Here is a 27,229-nt window from a genome sequence, read left to right as displayed (position 1 = left end):
GGGACTCTAGGTCACCGCTTTTGTTTACCGAAAGAAAAAAAGCATTTTTGTCATTCTCTCTGAACAACGTACAACACCCACACGGCGACCAAAACACCTGCTTGGGTAGTTGGGTGACCAAGGCTCGTGAACATCCAAACCACCCCACGCTCGTGTTTTATATACATTAAAAAGATTTCAATTTGAAAAGTGCAGCTTAACAAATGACTTGCTATTTTACTTTTAACATCATTTCAGATCGCTACAAAGTCTGACTTTAAATTGCTATAACATCATTTCAGATCGCTACAAAGTCTGACTTTAAATTGCTACAATCAACAGGTTATAAAGGAAAGAACTCCAGGAATGCCATCAGGCATTTCTTAGGATTGACCATAATAACGCTTGTAAACCCGTTTGACTTGTACAGTTAGTTTGCCTAGAGTGGATAAGTAGAGAAGAAAAAAATGACCCTTTTCATATACAACCACACAACTTCTCCAATTACTATGTGGGCACAACTCCTGGTTCAAGAGGAGGTGACCTTTCCTCTTCCTCCTCAGTCTCTGTTGTCTCCGTACTATTCTCATCTTCATTTTGAAATCCTTGCTTGAACATATCGTAATTTGACGGCTCAGCTGACTTGAATGGGCGCTCTCCTAATACTCTAACCAAATCCTCCTGGTGCAAGACCTCTTTCTCAAGCAATAGCTCGGCAATTTTTGCAACGTGTTCTTTGTGCTCCTCTATCAGTTGCAAAGTGCGTTTATAGGCCTTGCTTACCAAATCCCTCACCTCGCTGTCAATGATAGCACCTGTCTTGCTGCTATATGGTTTGGTCATCTCAAATGAATCGTCCCTTTGAGGAAAAGAAAGAAGACCTACCTTCTCACTAAAACCATAGACAGCCACCTGAGCATAAGTCATCTTGGTCACTTTCTCTAAATCATTCTGGGCTCCAGTCGAGATCTTACCCAACAGAACCTGCAAAAGAGGAAAAATCACCACCAGATTGAAATGGGCCAAACAAGTGACACGGAAGGAGCCTTTCTAGTTTGAGACAACAAAGATAAAGTTTACTCCCTTCAATTAAAGAGTATTAGATAGTAAACATACTCCTATACTATGCCTAAGCAAACACTTCCTATACTATACCAAAGCAAATAAATATTGTGGAAGGAGGAAACTACCTGCTCTGATGCTCGGCCCCCAAGGGTCATGCATGTCATATCAGCGAGCTGTTCTTTGGTCATCAGAAGGTTTTCATTCGGAACATACTGAGCAAAACCAAGTGCTGCAGTACCACGTGGAACTATTGTAACTTTAAGCAAGGGCTCTGCATGTTCCAAAAACCACCCAGCAACAGCATGGCCTGATTCATGGTATGCAACCGTTCGGCGTTCCAACTTGCTTATTACCTGCTTGGCCAAAAGGAAAGAATGCTTTGAGGAAACAGGAATAAATTGACTTGTTTCAGAGGAATGAATGAAAAAAGTTCATGTTATCTACAAATTTTCCCCCATTAAGTATAATCCTAACAAGAAAACAGTTAATACACTAGAATCCTAATTTCAGATACTTCAAAAAATTATACTTCGTAGGCCCATTTGAATGAACAATTTTTTACCTAGAACATGAATATCAACCTTGGGTGGAAATCTCAGCAGGGTTCCCTGAATTTGGAGAAAGAATGAAAACCAAAGTAATTCGGAAATTATAATATACTTGGCAAAAATATCAGATGAGCTGTTATTACTCAGTCTCAGCTGTAACTAGGGGTGTAAATGGACCGGATTCGGATCGGATAGTGGTATATCCATATCCGCATCCTATTATATTCGGACGGATTCGGATAATATCCTATCGGTTTTCGGACAGATTCTGTCAGATTCGGATGATAATCGGATAGTTATTTTCCTGAGTAGATTGTTCTAAATGGGCATGAATATAGATTAATACAAGTTTTCGACTACCTATTTACATCTTTACCTTTTTATTTGTGAGGGCTAGGTTTGAAATTTAAGAATTTAACAACTTTGGTAGCTATTTTAATAGAAAATCTAGAAAAATAGTCACATATCATAGGTAAAAATTTATAAAAATAAGAATAATAAATCTAAACAAGTAACTTGATCGGATAATTTTATCGAACGGATAATAATCGGTAAAAAAAGGATATACCATATCCGCATCCTATAAATAATCGGATGGATTCGGATACCCCTAAACGGATGGGGATTCGAATTCGGAAGCGGATTTCGGTTATCCATTTACACCCCTAGCTGTAACTGATGAAAAGTTCATTAAGAATGCTACATTCAATAAAAGACATCTCTAGAAGAAATGGTGTCGCAGATTGTTTCAACGAAAAAAAACCAAAGAGACACGTCTGGAAGAAACTTAATAAAAGCAGCAAAAGATCTCCTTCAAAAATGATTCTCAAGGATCCTTAAAAGACTGAACCCCAAAAAAAAAAATTATACACTAAACATGACCACAACTAGATGCATCAACTTCCAAACCAGATCACTAGAACTGAGTGAATACCCAAAACCTGAGATAACTGTAAAACTCTAATGACTTCAGTTTGGTTTTCTGGATTGGTTTTGAAGATTCAAAAATACCATTTTACAGTAGGCCCAGACTGATGGGCACCCGACTGGTAGAATAGAACTACATGAAAACCCAAACCAATTATATCCATATTCATTGGAATTTAAGTTTTTGGAGTGTTGTCATCTTTTTTTTTCTTTTTTCCCTAACCTGTTTGTGGTCCTCTGACAGTCAAAAGTCGTGGATACGTAAGTAGTTGAAGTTTTGGACCAAGGCTAGAGCATACAATCCTCAAACTCTCAACAAGGTATAAGGATTTCATGGGCTGGAGAGCCAGCATGGTCAATGCTCTCTCCAGCTATTAGTTAACAAACAACAATTACAACAACAAACTTAATGGGTCAGTTACATAAATCCAGGCAGCAGGAAGTAATGAAAACCAAGAGCTAAACACAGAAAAAGATATAAGTGAAAACCTGAAAAATAGTGACTGAAGAGATGAGAGGTGAGGAACTAGAACACGAGAGATGAAAGATGGAGAATAAGAAGAAGAAAACAGGTATGAAAGAAGAAAGTAGGAGGAAAGAGTATCAGCCCAGGAAAAACCCACAAGAGAACCAAACCAAATTATCTTTAGGTCATGTCTCAACCGAACAAAGACCAATGGAACTAAACCAATAGAGCAAAAAATGTCTGGTTTTGGTTTCAGGAGAAGAAAGACTAACACTCCTAACAGCCAATTTCCTTCTCAACCAAATTATCTTAGGTCACGTCTCAACTGAACCAAGACCAACCAATTGACACCCTGATTCAGAATTTGGGAAATGCTAGCAGACAAAAGAGAAGTATAAAGGGCAAAAGAGCCTGTGGAACAAGTCTTCTGGTTTTTTCTGGAGATGCTAGCAGATAAAAGAGAAGTATAAAGGGCAAAAAAGCCTGTGGAACAAGTTTTTTGGTTTTTTCTGGCCCTGCATTTGCCTTGTTGCCCTTGGAAACTCCAATCAAGGGTCCTGTTTTACTGTCTTCTTTTAGTTTTAAGAATGGGGGGGCGTACAACATGGGACACTCCCAATTACAGTTGGGCTACATCAAGGGTCAGATTTAAGCCCTAATTTATTTGCACTTATAATGAATGATTTAACCAAAAATATTCAAGATGAGGTTCCTTGGTGTATGTTTTTTTACTGGTAATATTGCCTTGATAAACGAGACACAAGTAGGGATTAATACCAAGTTAAAATCATGGAGAGCAACTATGGAATCAAAAGTATTTCAACTAAGTAGAACAAAGACGAAATATCTAGTGTGGAACTTTGGTAGTGATGGGACAGATAATGAGCTGGTGAAACTTGATGAGAAGGAAATTCCAAAAAAGCAGTTATTTTAGGTAACCTTGGCTCAATCACAAAGGATGATATTTCTAAAAGAATTAAAATAGAGTGGATGAAGTGGAGAGGTACATCTGGGGTCACATGTGATTGAAATATTCCTTTAAAGCTCAAAGGAAGATTTTATAGGACTGTTGTACGACCAACTATGATGTACGGTGCAGAGTGTGGCTATTAAGAAGCATCATATAGATAAACTCAGTGTTGTAGAAATGAGGGTGCTTAGATGGATGAGTGGCAAAACTAAAAAGGATAAGATAATGAATAGCCATATTAGAGCTGCTTTGGGAGTAGATTTGATAAATGAAAAGCTATGAGAAAGTCGATTGAGGTGGTGCGGCCAATGCCATGTTCATAGGAGACCTTTAAATGCCCCAGCATGGAGAAGCAATTTAATCCAAATTGAAGGAAGTAGATGAATTAGGAGCAGACATAAAAGAACTTTAAGAGAAGTGGTGAGAAAGGATATGCATAGCTTAGGCCTTGTATCTAGTAGGCCTCAAACAAAGCCGATTTGAAGGCAAGAGTCCGTGTAGCCGCCATTTAGTTGGGACAAAGCTTATTGGTTGTTGTTGTTGTTGTCTAGTTAGCTGGACACCAAATCTATAAGTCCCATCCTTATTTAGGTCAGTTTATTTTATTTAGTTAAAGTCCTAGTCATCAAGGTTTAAAGTATCAGTATCAAGGGTTCTTCAGTCAGTTTCTGTTTCCCTAGGAGCCTGAGTCTTAAGCAGCACTTTATAGAAGATGCCAAGAAGCTAAACCCTACCCTACTATTTTATGAATGAAGAAGCAGCTTCCCTGTTACTTGGTCTGTGGATTTCAGGCTTTAATGGATTCAAAATGGTCTACTTGATGGTTCTGAGTGGTGCTGCTGTGGGCTCAGTAGCCAGGATACCAGAGCTTCCAAGCTTGCAGTCTCTCTCCTTATATATTTTGTCTCCATTGCATAATGCATACTAAATCAGAAATTAGTGTTCTTTTGCACTGTAGTATCTTGTTTGCTGGAAAATCAAAGTTGAATTAACACTTCGTTTCAAATTTAGTTTCAGCTTTGACAGATATTGAAACCCACTGAAACATGCCACTGATTTGCCCAACAACTAGCTACAATCAATTTCTCTTTCTCTCTCTTTCTCTTTCTTTTTTTTTCGCATTCAGTTTTCTTGTCTACTGCCAGATATCATATGGTTAATTCCAACTCCTTTAAAACAATGATTTCTGAACCGTAATAATTCTTCTTTAATTTTTTGTTTCTGTTTGGCAGCTGATAGTCTGGCCGACCCATTGGTTGACTACTGTTTTCAATCCCCAAATCTGTGTATCTATTTACTGTTTTATGAGTTTCTTTTCAAGAATCCTAATTTAGGTAGAAATATCTCATATTTGAAATCTGACCCAGAATTTAATCAACTTTGCATTCAAAATCTTCCTATTTAGCTGAATATTGACCATACCCTTGTGGCTAATCAGAACAATCTTCTCTAAGTTGTATTAAATACTCTATGATTGCTTCAATTTTCTAAAACCCAACACACTTACTAGAATGACACCTAACCAGAACCAACTGAAAGTAGGGATGGATAGAAAAGGCAGCATATGTACCATGTGACTGTTCTAAATGGTTAACCCCAGGTTTTATTTAAATGTTGACCTCATCTGCCTATTCAACTCTCAAGCCGAAACCCGTTTGAGGGCAAGGGACTATGACTTCACTTCTAACGAAAATATCTGCTTGATGCTTCCACATCATGACCCTTCTTCAGCTATTAAGGAAGCAACAACTGAGTGCTCGTAAGATGGTGAATCACCAGGCAAACCTAGCAGGAAAGCAGGCAACCAGGAGTCAGGACCTTCATAGTTACCATATACAGCCATCTCCAACTCTAGACATCAGCCTTTCCATCACATTGTACCCAACTCCACTGTAAGATATTGTTAGATGCAGAAATGTGCCCTTCCAACAACCTTAACTTGAAGTTCCAGTTAGGGCTTGGATTTAGGGTCTGTTGTTTCTAGGATTTGGCTTGCCAAAATGGGCTGAAACTTGGAGTGGGAGTAGATGGATACAGGGACATGATCCTCCAAATTTGATTGGGTTTGGATGGTCAAACTGGAAGATATAAGCTACCTAGTTTTTAGGGTTTTAAGAAGTCCAAAAATTCAAGAAAAGAAAAAATGGGATATGCTGGCTGCCCTTAACATCAATGTAGGAGCCCTGTCTTGAATTGTGGAGGAGATGGAATGATTTAAGTGAAGGCTGAATCCACAGTCATAAAGAAATCCCTACTTGCTTTCACAAGAAAACTAATCTCATGCACATGGAGGTTCCTTACCAATGGCAAGAACACTAATCTTGACAGAACACCAAAGCAAACACAAGCCTGTGCTGAAAAGCTGAATTTTATTAATCTGAATCTGGTTAATAATGATCCATGATGGGTAGCTTTTGTAGCCTTACAATAAAGCATCCTGAATCCTAATGACAATAGAAATCCTAGCTGGACTTTTGACTCTAACTACCTTGAACTGAAATAGAAACCTTTCAAAATAGAAGTTACAATTGGACTCAGGTTTCATAATTCAACCCTTTCAAGGACTCCCCAAGAACTCTAATAAGGAATAGTTAAATAACATGCATCACTCTCAATAAGGACTGATTATAATAACATGAATCAACTCTTATAAGACTAAATAAAGTTGTAATTAAGATCTTTTAATATCCTGAGTTTCTCCTATTCAACAAAGTCTTATTTGTCCAAACCCAAGCATCATAACTGAATCAAGAATTCCATAAAAAGCTTTAATACTTCAAAGAAGGTCCCATTAGAAAAAAACAAAATTTAGCTCTGGGATAGATAAATTATGGCCCTCAATTTGGAGGCTTGGCCCCAGCTGAGCATTGCCTTGGCTGACCATGGCAGCTGGCTATCCCTTAGTTACCTAGGGAATAAAGCAGCCTCACATGAATAAGGCTTAGTTCTCCAAAACCTCTAAGGCTAGACTAGTTTCCAGGCCCAAATCTTGATTTGCCTATGGTGTATGGGATGGTTCCTGAATGGGTTCCACAATTGGGTTTGGATTGGGGGATTTGAATCCCCTAGCTATGATACTTAGGAATGAAATGATCTCAAGGATGATGGGGTGCTAGTTTTGGAGTTCAGGGTAATGGGATGTTTGGTGAGATGGGACTGGTTCTTGAGATATGGGATGAAATGTTATGGGAATGGGAGAAAACCTGGGTTGAGTCTAGTTCTTATTCCCTAGGATAATCTCCCCACGTCTCAACGGATTTGGGTGGTGGAATGTGGAGATATTAGGTTTCTTGATTTTGAAAGGAAATTGAGTGGGAAAAAAAAAGAGTAGATTGGCTAGTCTGTTTGGGCTGAAAACTGGATGGAGGGCAGTGTTTATGGAGATGGATTAATAACTGTTAATTTTGGCTAATTGTAGATTTGGGGTGGAGGAAGGGATTGAACCAGGGATGGGTGGTCCAAACCAGAAAATGAAAGAGGGGGTTTCTGTAGGCTACCAATTGTACCTGACTGGAGCCTTGTAGACCAGATATTTCAATTGGATATAGTAAGCTGAATTCTGATCTTCAACCAGTTGCAGGTGTCTAGGCTTGACTTGACTTCACCTTAAAACCCTACTCAGCCTTGATTCTTCTATTCTCTATTGACAGAACCAGAACTTACTGACAAACACAAGAGGAGTTACTTGAAGAGAAGCTTTTTACTCAATATTCAGTCTGATCACTCCCCACTGAGTGGAGGGCTCTTTCTACACAAACTAGGGGCTGGAATTCCTAATAGGACTTGAACTCCCAGCCCGATTCTAACTTGACTTAATCTATTTAAGGTCTTTATAGTTAGACTCGTACAAGGACTGAACTAAAATGATAAGTAGACACATGCCTAACATGCCCCTCAAGTGGATAGAATTACAATTCTGCAGCTGGTCATATCGAGAACAATAAAGAACGGAAAAATAAATAGAAAATAAGCTGTTGGGCAGCAGCCCTAGGTTCTGGGGAACAACCCTCAGGATGCATTTGTTTGACGGAATAAAATGGGGTGGACAGAAAGGGGTGGGAAAAATACACTGCTTATAATAAATCCCAAAACATCGTTTGTTTGGTTCACACCGTGCCCCCCCCCCCTTCCCTTAATTCCAAGAAGCTTGTCTAGCCACGTGGCACTCCACTTTTCCCACCCCATCTCTTAAAAATCACACTTCTAGGTGAGCCTGAGGGGGAAAGGGAGGGAAATGAAAAAGAGATTTTATTTATTATGGGACCCACATTTTCAATTTTCCGCAATACCCTTTCATTTCCTTTCCTTTCCTATTCCCCCACCCCACTACAAGTGGATCCCACCTGCTTATTTTCCCCACCCCTTTTTATCTTCTAAATAAACAAACTGAAAGTGCTTATGTATGCCCTCCACGTGGTCTTGGACTTGGAGGGCTCTGATACTGCATCAGGGACCACGACAACTAAGCAGCTATGCATGCTTACTACGATAAAAGCAGAGGCATGAGATGAACGTAAAGAATGAAGAAACATAGTATAATGCCATGCAGCAAGAAAAAAGCCAAAAGTAAGAGCATAAAGTAGAAACCTCACCCTGTTTTTTTTCTCTAAACCACCAATTATCCTATCTATAGCTGCCTCAAAATGCTCCATTGTGATCACTGTTTTCTCATTTCTTGCGGCAATTAAAGCAGCTTCATTACAAACATTGGCTATGTCAGCTCCAGCAAATCCAGGAGTGAGAGCTGCAAGTCTCTGAGAGAAATATGATGGCTCATGATCAAGTTTGAGCTTTTTCAGATAGATCTGGAATATTTGATCACGGCCTTTGATGTCAGGTTTATCAATTGTTATTTGACGATCAAAACGACCAGGTCTCAAGAGTGCTTTGTCTAGAATGTCAGGTCTATTAGTTCCAGCAAGCACAACAACTCCAGAAGTGGTTCCAAATCCATCCATTTCCACGAGCAATTGATTAAGTGTACTTTCACGCTCATCATTGGCACCTGTTAAACCTCCTCTGCCCCTTGCTCGACCAATCGCATCAATTTCATCAATAAAAATTATACTGGGAGCACACTGTCTGGCTTCTGCAAACAAGCTCCTCACCCTAGATGGTCCAACTCCAACAAACATCTCCATAAAATCTGAACCAGATATAGAAAGGAATGGAACACCGGATTCACCAGCGGTAGCCTTTGCAAGAAGTGTCTTCCCTGTACCAGGGGGCCCTACAAGAAGGGCACCTTTTGGAATTTTTGCTCCTAGCTCCTCATATTTCTTTGGGTTCTTGAGGAAGTGCACAAACTCCATGATTTCTTGCTTTGCTTCATCGCAGCCAGCAACATCCTTAAAGTATACCTAAAACAGCCCAAAAATATTATTAGCTAGCAAAATGAAATGGAAAATATACTAGTAAACTATGTTACACCAATGAGGTCCGAAGGAAATAAGCTAAAAAGAGTAGCCAGACCATTTTCAACAGAGAAAATAAAAAATTATGGAAACTGAAAGCATCCTCACCTTATTCTTGGAGTTTTTATCCATCTTAGTGACTTGAGCTTTTCCGATATTAAATATTCCACGGCTTCCTTTTGCACCACCACCCCCAATGCCAAAGCCACCCTGCATTCTCCTACCCATATACAACAGAGACACTAAAAGCAAAGCTGTTGGTGCAAATCTCATCAACTCCTGATACCAAACCATTTCAGATACATAAGTTACAGGAACAAAATCATGAGGATCTATTCCCAATGCTTCTTGTGCTTCCTCCAACTTCTCCTCAAAGGATTCAACACTTCCAATATTAAAATAATATTTGTACTGACTCATATTGCCTCTATTGGGGGTATCAACCGTAGGCCCTTGGATAACATCATCATTGGTTTGATCGGAAATACGTGGGGAGCTCCTAACATACACTTTTGCAACCGACTTATTGGAAACAACAATGTGATCCACAAGACCAGGTTCAAGAAGTTTGTTCTTGAATTCTTGAAAACTGACCTGCAAAATGAAATTCCACAATGCATTATATTTAACTCTGAATTCAAAGTTTATGAGACATGTATGAAGCTCGGAACATCTGCAGAACAAAACAAGAAATGGTTCATACTAAAGCAAAAATCTGCCCACTCACAATTCAACTCTAAATCTAAGTGTCTTTAAGCATTTGCACATAGTGCAACGTATGGCATCTAAGGACTCTATTTCTGATTTATATGCAATTTACATTTGGATGGAATCAAAAGACAACTGTATCTTTGCCCTAGTTTGGGTTCTTATATGCAGAAGTAATGGAACATCCGTTACCCCCAAACTCCCCCTCCCCCAAGAAAAAACATTTCTCATAGAAAAGCCCTTTCCACTCCTCATGGTCATTGCTATTGGTTTGGAGATGGGATCAGAGCGTAGGTGTCAAGGCGACAGGCGAGGTGATGGAAGAAAACAAAAATCAAGGCGACGCCAAGCAAGGAGCCAAGGCATCACCGAGGTGACAAGGCGACAACAGGTCGCGTTGACCCAAAGAAGGGTGATGCCTTGACAACTATGGATCAGAAATCTGTCTGGGCCACACAGATTGAATCCTCCAGGCATATTGCTTATGAACCGAACTCATTGGTTAGAGTATTATTTATGGAGATAAGGAAATTTTCAATAAACAAAGACAAATTGGCACACCATGCCTACACAAAATTTTCATTCAAACTTTTAAAAGACTAAAATTTATGAGAAATTACTGTACTATACAATTTCAAATGATTTTGATGACAATCACCATAATATTTTTACCTTAAGGCAATTTTAAACTGAGGAATGTTGAACTTCGGTACCAACATTGAAAAAATGGTAAATAAAGTGAAATCATAATATTATAAGATTCAATTATGAGGAATGCCTCAGCTGGAGAAAATGGATTTCTTCACCCACAATCACCGGGGGCTGGGAACTGGTGGAATCAGATAAAAGAGCTGAAATAAGGGGTGGGAACTACTTTTCGACAAGAAACAGAAGACCAATTGCTTCAAAGTTGCTAGTGAGACCCCAAAAAATCTGAAGCATGTAAAGTTAGCCTTATCTGTTAACAAAAAGGAGGAAGTGGAGGGACCTCAACTCCTAGAAAAGGTTGTTCGTCCATGTTGGGATGATACAATTCCGCAAGGTGAAAAGACCTTGATCTAGTTAGTGTACTTTGTTTCCAATGGAATTTTATTTTGAAAGATGCTACATGAAGCAGATATTTGTCTGTTGAATCAAACAAAATAGTGCATTGACACTTGGAATATTAACATGTAGAAGATTACTATGAATATTACAACTTGTTGCCCACGACTTCATATTTATCTGTGGGGTTAGAAATATTTTTTCCTTGTCAATTGTAATTTTTTCTGGTTGATTTGTACTCCAGAAAGTTTAGGCACTGACAACTTAGTAACTATTGTCATTCAAAGAAGCACTTCCTAGACGCCTAATTATTATCTTAGCAAGAAAATCACTCAAACATCAGTGGTTTACCAACCAATCAACCAAAGAAATTTTTTATTGATATTTGAAACCACCATTATTGGTAAGAAATTATATAGCTTTTTTTTTAAATAAAACATTAGACATTGTGTATTCGGGTATACATATATAATAGACACACACACAAAACAAAACTAATGAACTTTCAATCAGAAAAGAGAAAACTCACCTGCTTCTGGTCACGATTACCAAATGAGAAGGATGAAAGGAATAAAGCAATAATCATTAGAGGAGTCAAATAGTTTTGCAACTGCTTCATGAAGTTCTCCTGAAAATTCCCATGATCGTCTGTATTTGAATCCTCTAGCACAAGGAAGTATAAAGATAATTATATTGCAGATCTTACAAAGTCTACCTACCATGGAGGAATGAATAAGTAAAAACTTTAGACTGAACAGATAAAAATAAGTCAGATGTGCACATTGTGCAGCTGACATTATCTCTTGGAAAAATTTAAAGGGAGTTCACAGAAGCACCACAGTAATTAAAGTATCTCCATTAACAAGCTCACAGACAATAGTCTGCAACAAGAAACAAAATTTGAGCCACCCCAACCATCAATTATCAAGTATTGGTGGACCCAGCATTCGGTATTATACACCAGGACCAATGAGGTTCAAACACATGATATACCCCTAGATTGAAAAGATCAACTGCAGCCTATTATGTAGGATCTTGTGTTAACCAGCCAAATCAGTTACATTAAAACTGAGAACAGGGTTAATGCAGTCAACAATGTCTAAAAGGATCAATTGGGTTTCAAAGTACTTAATTTTGGACCCAAGGTTGATGTTGGGCCTAATTTATAAGGCTATAAAGTGGGAATAACACCAATGTACTTAGAAACTTGCAAAATTTCGGTCATCCCAAGCCTACCAAGACAAAACATGGTCCAAAATGAAATTGAGTCAAATGACCAAATTTTGTCAAAACTTTGGTATTTCAGTGAAATTTCAAGGATGTCAAGGGGTTGTAATTGTTCTTGCATTTTAATGGAAGTTTCAATATTTTCTTGTATATCCATATCTAGATTTGTAAAAATACATGACCCAATTTCATTCGCATACAGCCGGGCAATGTGCAAATCAAGAAGACCAGTTTGTGTTAGGTTCTACCCATTGTGTTTAATAGCCTCAAATTGGGCTCTACACCAATGTACCATGTTTTGCCAAACTCTCAAAATTCTGGTATCTCCACGTCTCTCGACCAGAGACAAGATGAAATTTCAACATATGGATAATGCTAGTACACGGTGATGTAACAAGCCCCCAAAAGGGGCCCGGGCCCAGGCTCAAGTGCCCAACTAAGAGGGCTAAATCCATCCCAAGGGAAGATTGATCAATTCTTACCCTAGATTGCGCATTAATGGTGATCCAGTCCAGTTTAATTTAGTAATCTAGTTATAATACCTATTTTAGGAGTCTTTGGAGTTAAGTAATTATTCATTTCCTTTTGGTTTAAATTTCCAATTTGGTCCGAGTCCTAGAGTTGTTCTAAAATATGAAAGACTTATTTCCTTTTTGGAGTATTAGTATGAGTTGCTTAGGTGAGTCCTAAACTCCTAATTTGTCAAGTATTGTTTACTTAGGGGCCATGTTATCAATTTGAGTTTAGTTGGGTTTACAAGGCTATAAATAGCCTAAGTATTTATGTAATTGTCAGTCTTGAGTATTGAATAAACAAAGTTTTGAGAAGACTTATTTCCTTTTTGGAGTATTAGTATGAGTTGCTTAGGTGAGTCCTAATTTGTCAAGTATTGTTTACTTAGGGGCCAAGTTATCAATTTGAGTTTAGTTGGGTTTACAAGGCTATAAATAGCCTTAGTCTTTATGTAATTGTCAGTCTTGAGTATTGAATAAACAAAGTTTTGAGAATTTGGCTTGTGATAGTTTGTGGGATCCCAAGGGACACCCTACTGCTGGGTAATTGTGTCATCTCTCAAACCTCAAAGCTTCCTTCAGTAATTCAAGCATTCAACAGAGGAGTTTCTGCAATTCTTCAACTACAAGTGAAATACCCCCACCCAAACCCTAACCCTCTCTCTCTCTCTCTCTGTCCGCAACCCTAACAGCCCCTTCCTCTCTTGTTTGGCTTAGTTCTACACCCCCAACCCATGCCAAATCCCCTTAGATTATTCCCCTTCAGTTTCCTGCGATTCCAGCCCCTTCCCCCAGACCAAGAGACCATCCAATAGGCCATCTCTGCCCCTTCCCGTTTCTGCACAAGCAACAACACCTATCCTAGTGTAAACCCCACTTCTCCAGCCCCTCTAGACTCCAAAACACCCCTCCTAGAATCGCACCTAACCTAGGAACACATTCCCTAAGTCATTAGCCCCTCCCAACTTACTTTACCCTAATCTGAAATTTTCTGCACTTCATCTTCCTCACAGAGAAGCTGCAGAATTTGAATTTTCCAGAGTTTTCTAAAACCTACCAAACGCTTTCCCACCTTTCCAATTCTGTCCTAGCTTACAGACTACCATTAATAGCACCTAAAACCTACAGAACCAACAGCCCATTCCCCTTTGAAACCCTAGCCAAAACCTCAAGAAACCCTAGTTTACCCTTAATGCTGGACCTACTTGAGAAGATCCTAAAAATCTAACCCTTAATTTTGGGGTTACATTATACGGGATTAGCAATTAACTAAGTATTTGAGCCACTGTTTGAGTTAGATTAGGTACTTGATAACAAGATAAAATTATAATTGATTTAACTACTTTATCAAGCCCTTTAAAGTAACTAGAAGTTCTTTTACAAAGGAATTTTAGAATATCCATATAAATGTAATGCATTTTCCATTAATTAGAGATGATTAAAATAATTGATACGACTCTTCTAAGAATTTTGATGCTGTTGAGCAATGCATACAAGACTGCTATCCCAACTCTGATATCTTCTCTTCTTCTCTTCTTCTCTTACTTCCCCAAAGATCTTTCTTTGTCATTCAAGCTATTGTTCAAGTCTTCAACAATACTAAGTTGAATTATCTCCAGCCCCATTTCTTTTTCTTCTAATCCTCTAGAACCCCAACCTCAGCTACGCCCCAATGTTCTTGTCTACCCCAATCAACCCCAAAACCCTAGAAGCCTGACTTTTTCAATTAGGATCCTGGAAGCGGAGTTACCAAGCATCGCCAAGGAGCCACCCTGGTGTATGCTCATCAAGTTGTAGTGGGACAAAACACTTTTGATTGACCTCTAAAGTGCTATCATTAAGTAGAGACACTCTGTAAGGCTGTGGATGTGGTTCGAGCTTCAGGTGGCCATCAATGAGAGATGCTTGAGAGACTACATTAATGCAATTCCCACTGTCTACTATCACTTGAGCCTTTGACTTCAATGTATTAAAGATTTTGGGTCTCCTAACAATCCACTCCTTCAGATTCAGCAAGAAGGATCCTTGAAACGATGTGTACCTCATATGCAGGGTCATTAAAAACGTCATGCAAAGAAAAATCTGAGTCTTCACTCTCAAGGGCAGGATTGGTAGCCAATTTGCCATCCAACCGTGGCTCAACAGTAAGTACTTCTGTGTTGGATTCAATGGCTGCAATGATGGAGTTGGATTTTCCATGCTGGCAAGCATCATTGGGCAAAGGAGTGGAGCTTATTTCAGCCATAACTCTGATACCAAATAATGCAAAGAGTCGACCTCGAACTGGATAAACCAGTGGTGATCAATTGTGACCGGATCAATATAATAATGAAGACAAAATTTACTAATTAGAACTTCTTTTATTGTTTTTCACACAAGGAAGAACATAAAGAAGATAAAAAGAAGAAGAAGGATATACAGATGAAAGGGGGTAGGGGATGGGCTATCTCAGCCCTTGGTCTCAACCGCAGCTATCTTAGGCTGTCTTGGTTCTGCAATTCTCTAGGATCAAGTTTTAGGGAATCATGATTCCAGATTAGAAAAAATGTTTGGTTAAAAACGACTTGAAATCTCGTGATTCCACAATTTAGTGTGAAATGGGTTATTCTATGGAGAACACCTCAACAACTGGTTTCTAAACAGAATCACAATAATTAAACCCATCGTATAAAGACATGTGATTCCACAGAATCACACAAACCCTGCCTCTCCTCAGCGATCACCAAGCTTTGTACTCCATTACCAAAGCTTCAATCATCACTGTGTGAGACTGACTACGTCCTCTGGGCATGCAACTAGATATCTTCGTCCTCTCCATCTTTACTGTGAACCCTATCTTCTGAGGTAAGATTTCAAGTCCTTCTTCCTACATGCGACTGGAGAACTTCGTCCTCTCTTTCATTACTGCAAACCCTAACTTCTGAGGTAGTATGTTAGCCCTTCTTCCTCTGATTGGCTTTTGATTGTTCAATAAATTCTTCTTCTTTTTTCCTGTATTTATTTCTTCCTCTTTGATTATATGTTTTCTTAATGAGATACATAGAAGAGCTCAAGTTTGTCACTATTTAGGTATACAGATCTTGTGCAATATAAGTTGAACTGATAGTGAATTTTCTTGTTATAGTTTACATTAAATGTAGATTGAAAGAAAGAAAGCAGCGGTTCAAGATTATCCAATGCACTGAAGGTCAGGTACGTGCATAACATACCCCAAAAATGTAAGAGAGGTTGCAAGTTCCTCTCCATGATCATTTCATACTACTATTCAGTTAATGCAAGCCTAACATGAATTCAGTGGGTGAATTGTAAGCTCTTAATTGAGTTGCCAGAATATCTTTTCAATTCAGTGGTGCAAAATTTACTTGCTGTCAGTTGGCTGCCTTATTTTTACAAGTGGAGGGAAGGGAAATGAAAATTGAAAATAAAACTAAAGATGGAAACTCTTGTAATCGTTTCCAATAACATTTGTGTGGCTAAAAAAATTGAATTTTATTTCAGTTTTCAGCAAAATCTTTCTGATCTGAATAGGAAAATATAAGAGTTTGTTGATCACTGAAGTTTTCATTTTATTTTCAGTCAAGCTGTGGGTATGGACCTCATTGAGACTGACCATTTTGTGAATGTTCTTCTCATCCCATCAAGCAATTTTCCACCATAAGTCGAAAAGAACCAGCCCTGGCTATTATCTAGTCACAGACAGAAATGAGGGAATTGAAAAAGATAATGACTGAATCCTTGTAGTCCAAATTCAGAATCAACTTCACTTTTGTTTCCATGGAGTCTTATGTTTTCTGGCTTTTTATTTCACATGATCTTCCAATATATATTGCATTTATGAGAGTCTATGCAGTAGTATTTATTAAGGATGTCTGGATAAACTCTGAAGTCTATTCTTTCTAATGGGATACTGTAACTACTTTTGTATCTCAAGGCACACTTCAGTGACCGTGAATGTGTGGCAGCCAGAAATTATCCGGAGTAAGCAGAAACAGATAGTTGAACAATGGGTTGTTCCTATTGATTCTCGTATAGCTGCTCTAAGGTGGAACTTAGGCTCTGTAAGCAACATATATCTACTCCAATATGGCCTACGTAAGTGTTGAGCTTGCACCATTTTTTGTATTTTATTCGAATTCAGTAGATTCTGGTTAAGATCATCAAAGCTAATGGTTTCTTACAGAAAAATCAGCAGCAGAGCCTTGATGTTTCAAAGGAATCCAAAGTGGACACCAATATACATTTGTCTATATGATTGCCCCAGTTAAAGATCACCCAAATACAAATCCCTCCCAATATAGTGCAGATAATGACTCAGGCAATTTCAAGAACACTAGCCTACAGTCAAACACCTGCCCTAGGTTTTAAAGTAAGAGATTTAGGGTTTATAGGGATCCAGAATGGTTAAACCTGGAGGAAATGTAGGTAATGAATTATTATTTCTGTTTTGAACTATTGTTGGAATCCTTCATTGGGATGATCACCATTCTCTCTAAATCTGGTCTCATTTTATTGTGTCTTTTAGCTTACAGCACCTAGTTGCTTATTTGATGTTTGGGTCACATTTCACAGTCAAGCCATTGGAATCTTATGCAACTTGCAGATATGTCATCTACTTACAAGATTTTAGGCACATATTCAAACTTTGAAAATATCCATTGGTGAGATTAGGAGATGTTTGATTCAGTATTTCGTTCTCTGCAAAACACCTGTAACTTGTAGAAAATAATTGAGTTTCTCTTTGATAAATTAAAAGCAATCAAAACAAAGCCTCGACTTTGTTGAACATCTACTGAAAAATCATGAACCAACTGAAAAACTTAAAGAGAGAGAACTTCTAGAACACTATATCAGTTCTTAACATACTCCATATAAGAGTTAAGAACTGAATATCTTGAAGATTCTTCCTTATTTTGTCTTTTTGAGGCCCTGAATTATCAAATCATTGTCCATGCTGGGAAGGTGGTAATTCTATCTTGGCTGTGATATCTTTTTTCCAATTTTCACGTGTTGTCAGCTCTAAGAATGTCTGGGGAGCAAAATCATCAGCTTGTATTTCTATTCAAAGTAAGTCCTTAGCTCAATATGGCAGAGCACCTGGAATTATCCAGGGTACAGGATTATATATTGTTCTAACATGCGTTTTAAAGTGAATTCTTCCGAAAAGTGTGTGAATCACTAGATTATGGGATCTCGTAGTTTTGTTGTTGCTGGTCAAGCTTCCAAAACTTTAGCAACAGAGAGAGGAACAAAGGAAAGCATTTGAAGTGGCGATAAACATGCATGGAATAGCTTTTTCATGTGACATGGTACTATTTGTCCTAGTTTTTCACCCTCCGTTACCGCTGAACCAATTTATTTAATATCATCTTTATTGCTGTGAGTGGCTTCACTTTTTGTTACATCCAAACAATAATGGATGATAGGTAAACAAACGAAAGTGGTACATTAAAGCCAAATAGAAGGGAAAAGCGTTTGAAGAACAACCTAACATGTAATGCTAGTTTTTAATCATCTCCATCTAATGGTATTTCAATAATTTCTCTGAAAATTCAAATTAACAATTGATTATTTTCACATTTTTTCCATTAACATGTATGTGATTACTTTTTTTTTTTTTTTTTTTTGGGGGGGGGTGTTTTTTTCTTTCAGGGTTTAAGGAAAATATAATGCCACGGTTTTTATTTGGATATAAGTGAAGTTAACAGAATTAGGATAATCAAATGCTTTTTCAAGTGATTCAGGTTGAATCTACTCACAGTATAACCAAATGGTTTTTCAGGATGAATCCACTCAGAATCAGGGGTAACCAAACAGTTTCTCAAATAGATTTACTTGTCAAAATCAGAAGAACCAAATAACAAATATGACCCCCACATAACCTAATTTCACAAATTCACAAAATCATGATTCCCTAGAAACATGAATCCAATGTTGACTCCAGAAAATTTCAGAACCAAACACAACCTTAGCTGTTGAACTTGGAGTTTACCCCATAACTGAGGCTACCATGCCACAAATCAATTTCTTCAAAACTCTACTTTTCTATTGCAATGTAAGAGCCTATTAAAAGCTTGGCTAAAGCTCTACCCAAAATAGAAATTTAGTAGACTGAAAATAAAAACTAATAACCTAGTAACAAGTGATAATAGAATCTTATGGAAACAAAAACTAATTAAAATTAGAAACTATTACACTTAATATTTCAACCACATGCATAAATAACTAAAATAGAAACTCAACTAAGATCCTAATCTTAAGAATAAAATCTTAATGTACTCTAATCTTGAGGCCCCAGAAATCCTCTATGAAACATTTCCAATATGCTAAATAATGGACTATGACACTATTCATGTGAACAATGACGTGAAAAGTGTTTTGGCCTTTCAAAATGACCATCTGGACTAAATGGGCTGGCTTTAGCTAGTCAGGTCCACATGGTCCTAGTTCCATGGTTTTCTTCTTTCCAGCCTTTGATTCCACATTAGGTTTCACCAATTGGTTTGATGAACCAAGTAGTAGGAGTTCTCATCGTATAAATAAGTTTGAAGATCCAAACCCAAGGAGGGTTTCAAATGAAATCAAACCTAGAGACCTGCAACTGGTTGAAGATAAGAGTTCAACCCTCATTCTCCATCGGAGTATTCCATCCTCAAGGCTCCATACAAGCATCTAGAAGCCCACACTTCACTGCCCTTCCCATATCACCCTTTTTTTCCTATTCTTCTTGAAATTTTTTGAATTTTCAGAGTTCCCAATCCCAAGACACCCAAAATTTAACATAAGATCTAGCCAATCTAACCGGTTAGATCTGTCCGTACTTTAGGTACATCATCCCCTTTCCCTAGTGACTTTAGATTCCAGTTTGACCCATTCTAACCACCCAATTTTAAGATAGATATTTTTTTTTGAATTTTCTTACTCCCTAATATCACCAAGTCAAAAAGCCCTTATATCTATCAATTTAGCCATCTAAATGCAGCCAAACTTAGGGGGTCATATCCCTATATCATTACCTACATTCCCTCCAAGTTTCATCCCATTCCAATAATTTAATGCCATATCTCAAGAACTTGCCCCATTGCACCATTTTAAATCTCGTCCTTAGTACTATTTGATTTCAACTAATCCAACCAAGGGATTCAAATGTCACGAACTAAATCCATCCTAACTAGCAAAATCATCCCATCACAGCCCATATCAACCCCCCACCCCAAAAAAAAATTTATATCCCATACCTAAATTTTTAAGAAACCCTTTCTTGGTCCCATATGAATTAGTTCTCTTAAAAGATCTTGGAAAAAGCGGCCATCATTAAATTGGGGCTACATCAAACCCCCTTTATCACCTCCTAGAATGCAGAAAATCAATGACTTTAGTCCAGCCAACCAAATCACCACAAACTATGGGAGTGCATCTAGCCCTGTAAACCCTAGGTCAAATCCAAGAAAAAAAATTTCTTTTTTTTTTGGGAGGGGGGGAAGGGGGAGGAGTGTTACAAGGGAGTTTTTTATATATGGTGGGACATACCATCAAGGAGAGTAGAACTCATGAGTCATGACCTCTTCACCAAGAGGTGTTGTTGGTCATTACCAACTAAGCTACCCAGTGATGGTGAGTTTAATTGGATTCTAAGCCCATTTTACCACTAATCAAAGCCAATCAGGGTGTTCTCCCCATTTAAAATTAGGAGACCATGACTATTTACAAATGACCAATTTTCCAAGTACCCCTAAGATTCACGTCTTATCACTTTCAACAGAACTTTGATCTCTCGTGAATAAAAGCAAGCCAATCGGCCAATGGAGGGTTAGTGAAATGGTTAAGAACCTCACTTCTCAATGGAGAAGTCGTGGGTTCAACCCTTGCCAGGGGCATATGTAATACCCCATCCCCAATTTCCCTAAATATAAAAAGAGCCTCCGTACCAACAACAACAAAAAAAAAAAATAAGAGCCAATCGCAATCTTCACTTGAGTATTATAGCAATCAGATAAGAGAGAGTCCACGTAGTCCACTCTATAAAGTATCTGACCCCCCAAAAGAAAAAATCTATAAAAATAAATATACGAAAACATAAACTCCGAAACCACATACCTTTCTTCTCATTCTTTTGATGGTTGCCTTTGGGAATTTCCTTTTTGTCCTTTGGAATGTAATTTTCATAGTCTGCAAAATTTCAATAGAGAAAACATTAAAAGAAGGCGTTAAATGGAAATCGAATTTGGAAGTCACAAAAACCACGCACAATGAATTTCTCACTTCTTTTTTTTGAGGGTTCACTGGAGAAGAATCTATGGAGCCTAATGTTATTCAAATCGGACAAGTCTGGCCTCGATATGACCGCCTTGTGCATTCCTAAATAAGTTAAATAGCCTCGAAGAAGCCCTAATTTAACATGATCAGCCCCAATAGGTGCAGTTCCATGTGATGATTGCAGAATCGCTTCATCGAGAAGCACCGTCCTGCTTGCATAAGAACCCAAAAATCCGCCCTGCAAAAAGTTTTCGGCTCAAAAAAGAACAGCCTAATCAAACTAATTGAATCAATCGGCCAAAACTATAGGTAGGAGCAGAAGAGAGTGCGAGAAGTCACTGGGTATAAAAAAACAAAATAAAAAACGAATCCTGAAAGTAGATAGAAATCTTACCTGCCGGACGCCGGAACGCGCTGAGCGAGCTAGACAACGGCCAATCCTAGAAACCATCATTGTTTCGTAAATCCAAGCATGAAGCAACCAATAAAAACGCCACGAAAATGCCCAGGAGAAGGAGACTCAGGGAGCCAAGAGGCCCAGAGATTTGAAAATTTTCCTGCGAAAACAGGGATTAGGTGGGCGTCGGAACGATGGTTAGCCTCAAGTTCTGATGACAAATCGCATCTCCCTCCGCTCAAAGCCGTTCCGCAATAAATCGGAGAGAAAATCGGGGGTTTTGGGGTTCTGGAGATCCTATCAACGCTGGGAATCGGCCAGCCAAACCGACTCCGTGTCCTTGTCTCCACGCTTTTCCCTTCTGAGGTGGTGGATTAACAAAAATCCATCACATCAACAGATCAACTTCAAACCATTTTTCGCCCAAAAAGAAAATTGAAAAAAATAAAAATTGAAACTATTTGATTTGATATAGTCATATAATAAAATATATTTTTTTTATTCTGAAAAAATATCATATCATATTATTATTCTTATCTAAAAATACGTGCTTTCAAAAAACAGTAAATCTTTGGTTAGACAAAAGGATCATATTTTTTATTTATAAAGGCTACCCACAAGCTATTAAAAATAAAAAAATTATTTTCTTATAAGGTCGAAATTGTTTTTTTACTTTTACTTTGTAACAAATCTTTAATTAGACAAAATGATCTTCTTCTTTTTTCTATCAAAGCTGTCTTTCTTATAAGCTCAAAATTAGTACCTTCATATACTATCTAAAAGTCCATACTTTCAAAATTATCTCCATCATTTTTTATTTTTTTTTAATTATCTTTACCATTCATTCTCTCCCTCATACGACTCATACCGTTTTTTACACTAACAAACTAGGATTGCCTCGCTAACCCTTTTTTATTTTATTTATTTTTTTATATATTTTTAGAAAATAACTATTAACCGTTATTAGTAGATAGCCACCTACATGAATTGACAATCTCTTCAATTCTATACCATGTTAAAGTTTTCCAGAGTTTGGTAGAGTTGGCTCCCACCTTTTATTGTTGATCCGTCAATCTACTACTCTAGGCCATTCAAACCTTCTTATTTTCAATAATGAAAGGTTCAATATTTAGACAAAAAAAAATGTTCATATTAATAAATTAAAATTTTCCAATTTATGTGCAAAATTCAGTAATGTTTTCCTTAATAGTAATCATCTTTTATTTTTTGTTATAGTTATTTTCTATTTATTCTCATCCCTTCTCAAAAGTTTCAACTCTTTCTCCTCACCCTAAAAATTAAATTTTTTTCATTATTTTTTCTTTCTTACTATGAATTTTTATTTTTAGATTTTATTTCTCCCTTTTCGTTTATTTTTCTCTCTCTTATATGGTCACGTGCATTTACACATATCAATATCTAACTAATATATATGAAATAAAATAAATACTTATGGTTGGGGTTATATTCTCCTGACGGATGACGTTGGCCGCTATCTTGGAGTACCAATTTGGAATGCCAAAGGGAGGAAAGCAAATTATCACTATATAAAAGGTCAATGATAGACTAGCATCTTGGAAAACAAATTTCCTCTCATATGCCGGAAGAACAATTTTGGTGAAATCGGTGTTGCAAGCCATCCCTTTTTACTACATGCAATCAACAATTATTCCTAAAAGGGTACTCTTGAAGATAGAGAAGACAACCGAGATCTTTTGGTGGGGGTGATGTGCAAGAGTAAAGAAGGGCTCATCTAGTGAGTTGGGATAGCCTCCCTAAAAAGGTTGGTGGATTGGAGTTTCAAAAATTTATATTTGGTAAATCGTGCCTTTGTTATAAAATTGACTTGGGGCGTCCTTCAAAAGGATTTATTGCGGGCAATACTTTTTTTTTTTTTTTTTTTTTTGATATGAGGTTCATCCGGGCCAGCTTACGCGTACCACGATTTACATCCTCAAGGAGAGCTTTTATATATTAATGCCGTATTCTTCATAAACTAGCTTTTATATATTTATGAGGAATACGGAGCAACTCGTAGAAGTCAGCCCCTTAAGTGGGCTACTACGAACTCTCCATTATGGAAGTTGATATTGAAGGAAATGGCGCTGGTGAGGTCTTATTGTAACATTAGCATTGGCGATGGTAAGATAGTACTATTTTGGAAGGACAAGTGGTTGGAAAAGGTTTTAGCTTGGAGGATAAAGTAATGAGAGAAATTCAGGATTCTATAATGTAGGAAAGCATGACATCTTTCAACACAAACCATGGGAGCAAATGGTTAGATAGTTTTGTTGATATGCTGCTCCCCTGAGCTTTGACAGGAGATCCATGACTTCGCCTTATTGACGAGCAATGAAGGAAAGGATTGTTTAAGTTGGAGACTGACATTGAATGGACTCTTTTCAGTACGACCTGCCTATGAGGTGTAAGCTGATTAGGAAATGCCGCAAATTCCAGGAAATTATGGCCCCAACTTCTAAGAGGTTTTCTTGAAGCTCAATCTCCCTAACAGGTTTTGCTCTTTCTTTTGGCTAGCTTCTAAGGACAGGCTCCTAATCAATGCCTGCAAGAAATACTTGGTGTGCTTTCTGTCAGAATGAAGTGGAAGGCAACACTCATATCTTCAGAGATTGTTGCTTTGCATCAATTGTATATGGGGTCAAATGGTGGCACCATGCAATTGAGCCTATTTCTATGGTTATGGGATGAAGAATTGGTAGGAGTCCACTATTTGCCGAGAGGCTTCTCGTTGGGTTCAAGATTGGGTGGAAAGATCTGTATTTGTCCTCTATTTCCTATGGCTTTGGAGAAATAGAGATAGATATCCATGACGCTGACTTCGCTCAGCTTACTAATGAGAGGCTAATTCTTGAGAAGTTCTATAAGTTAGTCAATGAGGCGTGGAAGTCATGTTATGCATCAGTGCAAAATACGATCAAGCATTCTCCTAAGGATTCATGGAGCTGTCTTCGAGCAAGGTGGTTTAAGTGTAATACAAACGCTTCAAAATTCCCCATGCATGCAATTAGGGGGGGGGGGAGGAGATAAAAGATGGCAATTATAGAGGTGCTTTTTCCAAGAGGGAGATGATCGCATGTGTTCTAGAAGCAGAGCATGGTAATGGCTCTCAATCTAGGGGCTTGGCCAATTCAAATGGAATATGACTGACTTCAAGCTATTGAAAGCATGGGAAACTAGTTGTTGAGATTCTATAGCACTTCTTTCACAGGGAGGGTAATAGAGCTGCTGATTGGCACTCAAGATGATCCTTTTAGAGGACAATTCTTTGAATATCATTCAGGAACCTCCTGATCTGGAGGAGCTCTTAAAGGCAGATTTGCTAGTTGTGCCGGCCTAGTTTTGTGTCCTTTGCTTGTGTTCTTTTGGGCTTTAGCCCCGTTGCTTCTACCCCAGAAAAAAAAGAAATACATAAATTTGTTATTATTAATAATGGGTTAAGAGTTGAAGAATGAATTTGATCGAACTAGGAATGGCGTGAGATCCTCGAGTGGTTCTTGGGCTTGGGGGCTCTCTTCTGCACTGACCAACAGCTGTTAAGCCCTAGTGTGTATGAGCTTGGCAATAGAGTCTTCATGGGCTCGAAGGATGGGCTTTTGGGCTTCTTATGACTATTCGAATTCCAATGCCATTTTACTAATATCATTTTTTTCGGTGAAGTCTACGAGCGGTTCCTTTTTCACCACCATTAATTTTTCTAAGACCGTAGTGTAAAGCAAATCCGGATTCCTCAATTCCCACTACTTTTTATTTATTATTATTATAATTATAATTTTAAAAAAAGAATGTCTTGGGTGGTGATCCCATATGGGCCCGTACATTTCTATTGGACTGCCCATTTGAATGGAAATTAAATATAATCAATCTTAGGTGGAGGGCAGTGATAGAGTGGCTTGTGGGCCCACAAAAGAGGGCAAGCACGTGTTATAGTTCCATCGCTGGGCAAGCTGCGCGTTCGTGATGATGGGGTTAGATGTGGTCCCCATACTGTAGCGTAACCCAGATCCCTATTTTCATGGTTTCAAGTTGCAACTTTCAACCATTATATCTATTCTGTCAACTTTCAAGAATTAAAAGTGTGCAAGCAAGCAAGCGCAGAACCGGATTGTAGTGGATCCAGAAAATCCAGTTGATCTAACTTCCCTACCCTAGGGGAGAATTGAAGTCCAAGCACTCATGATTTTAGGGCTAGCTCTAAACAAATATGAATTTGAATCCAAATCCAAGGACCTTCCTTCAATTAGGCTGGGTTCGTTTGTTAGAATAAAGTAGGGGTGTCAATGGTGCGGTTTCGGTTTGCTGCAGTTTCGATTCGGGCTAACTAACGGTTTAGACTTAGGTTGACAAATGGTTTATGGTGTGTGAGAAAAAAAACAATAAGAAATAATTGAACATCCTATATAAAAAGCCAAAATTCTATGAAAAACAAAGTTGCTATTGGTCAATTTCCATTAAAAAAAATCCACCCATCCTATAGAAATCAAGAACCTAGACATTAAGTAGTAGAATGACTATTTGATCTTTGAATTCATGCATAATATTTTTAATTGCCATACAAATTACTAGTGGTAATATAATGATTCAAATATTATTTAACATAAAATTATAAAACGGGCTATAATGGGTTGCGGTTCGATTTTGAGTTGGTACGGACTTCACTACCCTCAGCCCAAACACAGCCCATTAAGGTTCGGTTTAGGCCGGTTCAGGCTATAACGGCCGGTGCGGTTCAGTTTCAATTGATCGGGCTACAAATTGACAACCTTAGAGTAAAGGTATGGTGGGAAAAAAGGGGTGAACAAATTCATGAGAAAGTAAAATTTTCTTTTAAATCCTAAAAGTGTAGTTTGTTTTACTACTTAGAGTGGGAAAGTTAAAGACAAATTTTATAAAATTGAAGAATTTTGTCAGGTAAGATGACAAGTAAACTTTTTCATAAAGTCTTTTTAAAATTTTACAAAATATGTGGAACTTTATGAAAAAATGTAAAAAAAATTAAAAATGAGATTTAAAATTATATATGAGGCCTTCATATTTTTTTCTACCTATTTTTTTCCATCGTACATTTGCAAACAAACGCAGCCTTAATATTTTCTGATCACACGGAGATTTCATATAAGATTTTGTATTAGATTCATCATACCTTAGTTTCATAAAAATTAACAGACAAGCAACGTAAATGATGCATGGAGAATCGGAGTGGAGATATTTTTTGGGTTTGGGTAGAAAAACTCGAGTAGAGTTAAAGGCGATGGCGCTTTCAGAGAATCCAACTAAGATGACAACTGAAAAAGCATGGTGCTCTCTGTTTTGTTGTTTCTTACCGATGGACAGCTCCCTCCAGAATCCAGATATGGAGAACAATTAGCTCTTCAAGTAAGATGAGAACAGGTTAATCCTCTTTCATTTCCCAGATGGGTTCCCCTCTTAAATTAAACGCCATTTAAATGACAGTCAGTCTGGAAGAGCATTCACGGGCTCTCTCGTCGTCTTCCTTTATATTATTAAGAGAAGAAGATTTTGACACTCAGATTTGCAGGATGCCTTAGAAAACTTTTACAACTCTTTATCCTTCTCTCTCTCTTATCCTCCCATTATAACAATAGAAGAATGATAAGGACTGGATGTCAGCAGACACTAAACCATTATTTAAGGTAAAAGCTTCTTTTCCGGGTTCTTTATATATATATATATATATATG

At 37.8% G+C, this 27,229-nt stretch overlaps 1 protein-coding gene across 1 annotated transcript; it reads right to left on the bottom strand.

Moving 5' to 3' along the window:
* Nucleotides 1-21,926, bottom strand: LOC149023130 (ATP-dependent zinc metalloprotease FTSH 8, mitochondrial-like). Its single transcript, XM_089143669.1, has 8 exons — nucleotides 21,508-21,926; nucleotides 21,120-21,351; nucleotides 20,955-21,026; nucleotides 11,651-11,784; nucleotides 9,478-9,963; nucleotides 8,548-9,315; nucleotides 1,170-1,397; nucleotides 1-963 (listed from the first exon to the last, which is right to left on the bottom strand). Exons 1-8 carry the CDS (start codon nucleotides 21,565-21,567, stop codon nucleotides 487-489), a joined length of 2,457 nt encoding a protein of 818 aa, XP_088999795.1. The 5' UTR covers nucleotides 21,568-21,926; the 3' UTR covers nucleotides 1-486.
* Nucleotides 21,927-27,229: the final 5,303 nt, after the last annotated feature.

The sequence above is a fragment of the Hakea prostrata genome, chromosome 2, assembly GCF_041222555.1.
Source record: "Hakea prostrata isolate BN-2017 chromosome 2, UWA_Hpros_2, whole genome shotgun sequence".
NCBI classification, from domain to species: domain Eukaryota; kingdom Viridiplantae; phylum Streptophyta; class Magnoliopsida; order Proteales; family Proteaceae; genus Hakea; species Hakea prostrata.
Note: the sequence above shows the minus strand (reverse complement) of the source record. Positions and strands in the feature narration are given on the sequence as shown.